This window comes from Acanthopagrus latus, chromosome 19, assembly GCF_904848185.1.
Source record: "Acanthopagrus latus isolate v.2019 chromosome 19, fAcaLat1.1, whole genome shotgun sequence".
NCBI classification, from domain to species: domain Eukaryota; kingdom Metazoa; phylum Chordata; class Actinopteri; order Spariformes; family Sparidae; genus Acanthopagrus; species Acanthopagrus latus.
Genome location: NC_051057.1, coordinates 23362730 through 23370283, shown reverse-complemented (window position 1 = coordinate 23370283; position 7554 = coordinate 23362730). Strand labels below are relative to the sequence as shown.

Genomic DNA, 7554 nt, shown 5'->3' with positions numbered 1-7554 from the left:
TATGTTAGCTTTTTGACAATTTAATGTTTTATCAAAATTGTATTTTTTGTCATAATAAAATGTTTTTTGGTCATAATTTAAAGTTTTTATCGTCACTATTTTTTTCTAATAATTTTACCTTTTAATTGTGATATAACTTGGCATGAATACATGAACGTATCAGTGAGACTGTTGAATATGTAACATTGATGTATATGTGATAAACGGACTCTGAATAAGGAGAAACAACATCAATGTTGACAAATTATTTTTTATTTCTACCACATGTAACACACGGCAATTATCATATGGCAAAAATCATAACTGAGATTGAGTGATATATAATTTCAAATAATATGTAAATAAACTTAGTATAATCTGTGATGACAAACAGACTAAATCAAAACTTTACAACAGTGACATCAGAAGCCCAAAATCCTCAGTGCGAGAAAACAAAAGGGTTCATGAGATGACGAAGTTCCTCCTCCAAACTCAACACAGTTAACATGTGAATACTCAGTAAACTATATTCTATTGCATCTAGTATTTATGAAATCAAACATACAAAATACAAAATGCTCTCCAGCTAGAATGACACGTTTTTATTGGATACATGAGCGGGATGCAATCCACACGGCAAGACGACAAACCCTAAACACGACGTACTGATACACACAGGTAGAGTAAAATATATCTGTCCAGAACAGAAACTGGAGCCCGTGTATCAAAATATTCTGCGACATACAGAAATCTCAAGGCCCGACATCCTCACACAGTCTGTTCAGAGTTCAGTCCACAGAAACGCTCACTGTGTGGAGGTGAAACCATCCAGACACGTGAAACTTTACCGATAGTTCAAAACAAAATCATTTGATAGAAGAAACAGAAACACAGTGAGTTAGTTTAGTCCTTTACAAACACAGAGGTTAGTGCTGCTGCTCAAAACTGAAGCTGTGCCGCGTCATCTGTCCGTCTTTATTATATCAGAAGTCAAAAACTAAACGACACTCACCTGAACATGAATCAAACTCAGGATAAATAAATGATTAAATTCTCCTCATCCACTCCTTCAACTCCTCCACTCGTCCCTCTCTCCTCCCTCCTTCCTTTGGTTGCATCATTCCCAAGTTATCTGGAACGTGTCCCTCCCTCCTCGCCAGCTCATCTCTTAAAGGAGCAGTTCACCCAAAAACCAAAGGTCAGCCCTTCTCTCCTCGCCACCCATGCTGATGTAAAGTCAGGTGATGTTTTATTCTCGTACAACAAAACAGCACTGCAGCGTTTTAATGAGCAAGTGAGAAGCCAGATGCACGAACAGCACATGGCAGTGAAAAACACAGAATGGATCCGTAAAGCTCGCCGGACGTAATCCAAGAGTCCAGAAGCGCTGAGATCATCATTGATCGTATCAGCTGTACGGAGCCGTGTTTTAGTTTTTCTGATGTTTCTCTGTTTTAAATCAAGTCTCAGCTGCTTCAGTTGTTCAGCAGAACGCTGCAGCTCTGTTTCACTGTGAAGCTGCAGAACTGTTCTGTGGACTACGACACTTCACCTGACATTATATCATCAGGAGGAGGACTGAGTTTACATTTTAGGTGAACTGTTCCTTTAAAGACGTCAGCTCTTTGTGTTTTTCCCTCTGATGCTGCTTTTAACTTCTCCACCATCTTTAAAAGATGAGTCTGGTGATGTTTTAATGTGTTTCTCATTGTCAAAAAAATCTAATTGGAAAATGAAACGAGAACGTGTTTGTGCGTCGGACTCACTTCCTGTCTGTGGCTCTCAGCTCATTGGTTCCTACTGAAGACATCAAATCAGCTGCTCACTGTAGTTTTTATCAAACGACCAGGAGGAAACAGTCTCAGTCCAAACATCTGTTGGCTGGATTAATCCACATTTAGTGCTGGAGTGAGTATTTGGGACAAACAAACGCTTGTCAGGAGACACGTTTGCTGTTGGTTTGTCTTCTTTGTCGACAATAAGAAACTCCAGAACATCACCAGACTCTCTAACTTCCTATCCTGACACAAGACTGAATCATTTTATTGTTATATTACTACTTTTATTTATATTCTGTTTGAATCGCTGAAATAATCTGAGCCAATAATCTGTTATAGTTTGTTGCAAGTCATTGAAAATAATTACAGATGTTTCTAATCTGTCACACCTGCTTTCCTCATGCATCCTTCCTCTCATTCCCTCCTCTAGTTGTAAAAGTTGACATACGTAAGTTATTGACAGCATGCTAGATTTACTGTTCCTGCCTCCGTCCTCGTCTCCTCCGTCAGCTGGTGTCAGCAGTCTGTCATGTTCTGAGTGTTTCAGCTGCTTTCTACGTTTTAGTTTTTGTTAAATCCACTTCTTCTCAAACAGCCTCGACAACTTTATCTTCATATAAATATATCGTTAAAATGCCAAATTCGTGTGTGTGTCACTTTATCTGTATTTGTTTTCCACATGAAGAAGAAAACCTGAACTGTGGACGGAGTGTGAAATGCAGAGAACATCACTGACTGCTGACTTCAGAACAGCGCGGCTGGATTCGACTCTTTACATTTGACCCCGTGCGTCTCCTCTCTGCCTCCTTCTTCGCTCCTCTAGTTGCAACACTCCACGTAATTGGCCGGCAGCATGCCGGACTTGCCGGTCCGCTGCACGGTGCCGTACATCCAGCCCTCGTCGATGGGCTGAGCGTTGATGATGACGTCGCCGTCCCTGAACGAGACCTCGTCGTGGTCCTGAGCTGCGTAGTCATAGAGCGCCCGGTAAACTCTCTGCAGCGAGACAGCGAGAGGTTAGACACCTTTCAATCACAGCAGGTTTACATTACCCACAATGCAACTAGAGGCTATATGGAGCGTTCCACTGCAAGTCAGTATTTCAAACTTCCAGTGTGTCTGCTCTGAAAAACATGGACGCTCGCTGCAAACAGGAAGTCTGCAGCAGCTGGTTTAACAGTCGAGGGAACTTAAGAAAAGACACGAGGCTCCTGATACAAACTCTCAGTCTTCAGGTGAGCACAGATGAACTGAATATAAGTGAACTGAATGAACACTACAGGAGCTAAAGAGTATCTGTATTGCTTGTTTATGTCAGTGAACTCTTGTTTTGCCCTCAGATGCACTTTTCTCTGTCCCGGGTTTAATGTCAAGATAAATCCTGTTGGTTAACTCATCATCTAACGTTGCCATCAGGTAACATCCAGCATGTTTCACTCCCAGGCTTAAAGACATGAGTCCTGAGATGTGTATTGATGTTTTGGAATAGATTCCCATCATATAACATTACAATATCAAACGGTTATGTTAAATATAAAGTGGTTGGATGCAAACAGATTTCTCACTATCCATCGTGTTTCTAGTTGGCTGCTGTGTGAATGTGATGTATTTATCAGATTACATGCAGCTTCCTCTGCAGACACAGAAGGCGTCACCCTCTCAGTGCAGCACTTGTGTAAATGTAAATTCAGATTGTTGTGATCGGGAGCGTACCATGGTGGCTGAGTGTGGCGGGGAGGTGACGGATCTGACAGACGACATGCTGGTCTGATGCATGTAGCCGTGATACTGCTGCTGCTGCTGCATCTGGACGCCCTGATGATACGCTCCAGGAAGGACGGGAGCTGGGCCAGAGACAAACAGAGAGACAGAAGAAGTGAGCGTGACGAGTCTTTCCTGGACCTGTAGAACCTCGTCTGCTGTGGATTCAAACAACAGAACCTGTAAGAAGACGGTGAGTTAGTTTCATCTGTGGGTTAGAAACACGTGGAAGACACAAACATGCGAGTGTGTGTCTCCGTTACGCTGCTGCTGTGTGTCTGCGCGACAGAGACGACATGAGCAAAGATACCCGGAGTGTCGGCGCTGCTGCGGTCCCAGAGGTCAGAGGTCAGAGAGCTGACGGACTGAGTCTGGCTGAGGGCGAGAGACTGCTGAGAGTGCTGCCGGCTCAGTCTGAGGTCGGCCCGCTCTGACGGGCGGCCGCCAGCAGGGGGCAGCGCAGGACAGAGAGGAAAAGAAAAAAACATAAAAATGAGCCAACGAACAGAAACACATGAACATCAACACTGCTGAGATTTTACATTTCTCTTGTGGTGCTGTCTGTCTCTCAGCTCAGACCACACACTGAAGAGTACGGTGGCCCAGAGGGGTCAAATCAAATGCAAAGAGCAAAACTTAACGACGGAAGTGAATCTTTAGAAACACCTCACACGTGATTTCACTTTACAGCCTTTCATCAAACAGGAAGTTCTTGTTGGGACTATTTTCAGTGGCGGAGTATTTGTGGCAGGACAGTGTGTGTGTGTGTGTGTGTGTGTGTGTGTGTGTGTGTGTGTGTGTGTGTGTGTGTGCGTGCGAGTCAAAACAAACTACAGTGTGTGTTCATGGTGATAAAGAGACAACAGGGTGTCTCACTGATGTGTGAACAGTCTCTGGAGGGAGAAGAATCATCAGGCTGTGACACAAACACTCAACCTGCGAGGAGAAACTTTCACTGTGAGTCTGAACATGAGACACGACAGCAAAAATGAAGAATATCACTCAGAACAGCTGCTTCAACGCGATCATCACAGGAGGACACACTTCTGCACACTTTGTGAACATGATAATAACAACAGGTAGAAGGTGAACAAACAGGATTAACTCAGATTCATGCACACACATCAACATCTGGGCTGCTGTGGTGAGTGTCAGCCTGCAGGTGTGCTGTTTTAGTCAGGAGAGGCGGTCAGGTGAACTACCAGACATCCTGCGGAGGCTCCTGGACTGGATGTTGTCCTCCAGAGGGTCAAAGTCAAAGATGGAGCCGGGGTCTGTCCTCCACACCTTCAGGTCTTCAGAGAGGAGGCAGAGGTCACGTGAACAACACCGACCATGTTTACATCTTTTATGTGCAGCCGGTCCGAGAGATTTTCATTAACGTCACCGCGGCTTCTTTTTCCTGGTCTAGGTGATAAAAATCACTGTATTCTCATCTGTCATCCTCCTCGTTCTGATGTCAAACTGATCGTAAACATCAGAGCAGCAGCGTCGACCAGAGCAGCTGGTTGTTAAGATATACTGAAGCACTGGCAGCGTTTTTTTCTTTCAGCGCACCGCCAGCACTTCTCTGCATCGACCCCTGATGTTAATAGCTCTCCACAGCTTCTTATCATTTAATAATATAAAAACAATAAAGTTGCTGTAGCTATTTATTCCTAACTTGAGAAAACCCTCTCTTAAGGCTTTCATTGTGAAACATTCTGTGTGCAGGCGGTGTGGAGTTTGGTGAAGAGTAAATGTAAGCAGGAAAGTAAGAGGCATCGTTGTGTTTCAAAGCAAACTCCAGTGTCGTCTTTTGGAAAACGTGACAAGACACGATCCTGTGAAAACAGTGACGTCACTGCCCGACCTCGACCTTCAGTCCGACATCGATGACAACACTAACAATGGTGGACAAAGTGACGCCGCCACCTACTGGGCCGGCGTGCGAACTGAAGTGTTTTCAGTCGAGGATCGTCTTCAAAACGATGTCGTCTGAACGCAGAACGTTTTACTAGTGCAAGAAAAGAAGGTTTCTGTTTTCTAATAAAAGTGTTTTCACATAAACGAGGCATAAATTTTACATAAACACACACACACACACACACACACACACACACACACACACACACAGGTGGAGGTCACTGACCTACGATGATGCCTCCCGGTCGTCTGTCCATCTCCATCGCCTGGGGGTGGATCCCTTTGCTGTAGCCCGCCTCTCCCATCATCTGATTGGCCCTCTGGTAGCGCTCCATGCTGGGATCGTCCAGTCCGGGCGTGCAGCCTCGACCACGCGCCCGCTCAAAGTCCTCGTGGTACTTCGCCTGTCGGAGGGAAATAAAGCACGATGTCATTTACACTTCTGTGTCAACGTCACGTGCACACACACACGCACATTCACACACACACACACACACACACAGGTCAGGGTGCATTTGGTCAGTGAGCAAATAAAACACACACAGCAAATGTTGTTAAAACCTTTTATTATCAACACACACACTCACACACACACACACACACACACACACGTGCGTGAACACACTAGAGGTCGTGTGAAAACTGTTGTGACCTGTAATTAATCTACACCTGATCATACAGAGATGATCACTGATTGGTACCTTCAGGTTTGTGTCTCTAAATCTACAGAGCTCAGCAGCTCTGGAAGTGAATTTCCCGTTCAGCTGCTCGATTGTTAAAACGGAGCGTCTGAATCTAAATCAGAGACAATACGAGATCAAATTAAATGATCTTTGAGCGTTAAAGCACAAAAACATCTGTAACAACTGAATTTGCCGCTAATCAATAACGTCTCTCCTCATCGTCCTCTGCAGTGAAGCTGTGCGATAACCAAACACGGTCACATGCAACACGCTGCTGCGTCCTCCTGCTGCCTGCTGATTGGTTGCTGTTAGTAGCGGTGCCACGTCACTCATGTTAGCTCCTCCCACAGCGCTGGCAGGAGCCACGGCAACCAGGCCGCTACCATGGAGACGGAGTCTTGTGTCTTCCTGACACGCCTGTACTCAGGTGTGTCGAGCTCGCTGCAGCTCCGCCCCCTCAACTCCTGCAGCCCGCGCTGGTACTTCACCTGTTCACACACACACACACACACACACACACACGATGTTACATAAGACGTTACACAGAGAGGTGTGTGTGTGTGTGTGTGTGTGTGTGTGTGTGCGTGCGTCTTGCCGAGCTGATGTTCTCCTGGTTCTGTCGGACTCTCTCCAGTTCTGGAGTCACTCCGATGCTGGTGGCCTTCAGCGCGCTCTGCCTGTACTTCACCTGAACACAGACAGGAAACATGATGTCATCATCAGGCGACAGCACACCTCAGTCTTCATCGGCGAGTCAGAACAGCCTCCTCACCGAGCTGATGTTCTCCTGGTTGCGTCGGACTCGCTCCATCTCAGGCGTGTCCATGACTGCGGTGCCACGACCCACTTCCTCTCTGTACTGGACCTGAGCAGAGGAACCAGCAGCTGATTACAGCCTTAAAGGAGCAGTACAACAGTTTTCTGAGCACCTTCTGCGCGACCGCTCCGAGTTGACAATCCCTCAACTTTTCAGAGAGGCTCTGTTGACGTCACCCTCGCTTGTTTTCTTTCACCTGGCCGAGGAGATCTTCCTAACAACATTTTCAGAATACACTCCAGACTCCATCTTCATCCTGTTCTGTGAAGCTTGTAAACATTTCATCTGTATTCGAGCTGACATGATGTTTACGTACGTCGCTGATCCTCTTGGCGTTCTCTCTGGCGAGGACGATCTCCGGTGTCTCCGTCGCTGAGGACGACAGGCCTCGCATCAGTTTGGAGTCCCAGCAGTATCGCAGCTGGAGGGCGACAGAGAGCTGCTTTATAAACACTTCAGTGCATTAAAGGGAAACAGCAGCGAATCTAAAACTATTTTATGTCATTCAGAAGATCTGAAACGATGGTTTGTCTCAGATTAAAGTGTCCGTGCTCACAGAGCTGATGTGTCTCTGGTTGGCTCGGACTCTTTCCATCTCCGGGGTTTCTGACAGAGAACTGTAGCTTCCCTT

The 7554-nt window shown here is 45.8% G+C and overlaps 1 protein-coding gene across 3 annotated transcripts in view; it reads right to left on the bottom strand.

The window, feature by feature from the left end:
- Window positions 1-232: 232 nt before the first annotated feature.
- Window positions 233-7554, bottom strand: part of nebl (nebulette) — a 103081-nt gene continuing 95759 nt past the window's right edge. The window contains exons 61-70 of one of the 3 annotated variants that reach the window (XM_037079953.1): window positions 7480-7554; window positions 7240-7344; window positions 6879-6971; window positions 6702-6794; window positions 6490-6594; window positions 5650-5827; window positions 4721-4813; window positions 3829-3948; window positions 3471-3601; window positions 233-2753 (exon numbers count right to left, since the gene is read on the bottom strand). The exon at window positions 7480-7554 is cut by the window's right edge and continues 30 nt beyond it. In XM_037079953.1, the coding sequence (XP_036935848.1) occupies window positions 2577-2753; window positions 3471-3601; window positions 3829-3948; window positions 4721-4813; window positions 5650-5827; window positions 6490-6594; window positions 6702-6794; window positions 6879-6971; window positions 7240-7344; window positions 7480-7554 (1170 nt within the window). In that variant the 3' untranslated portion in view covers window positions 233-2576. The remainder of the gene's footprint in view (window positions 2754-3470; window positions 3602-3828; window positions 3949-4720; window positions 4814-5649; window positions 5828-6489; window positions 6595-6701; window positions 6795-6878; window positions 6972-7239; window positions 7345-7479) is intronic. The other 2 variants (XM_037079961.1, XM_037079962.1) reach the window with 2 other exon arrangements.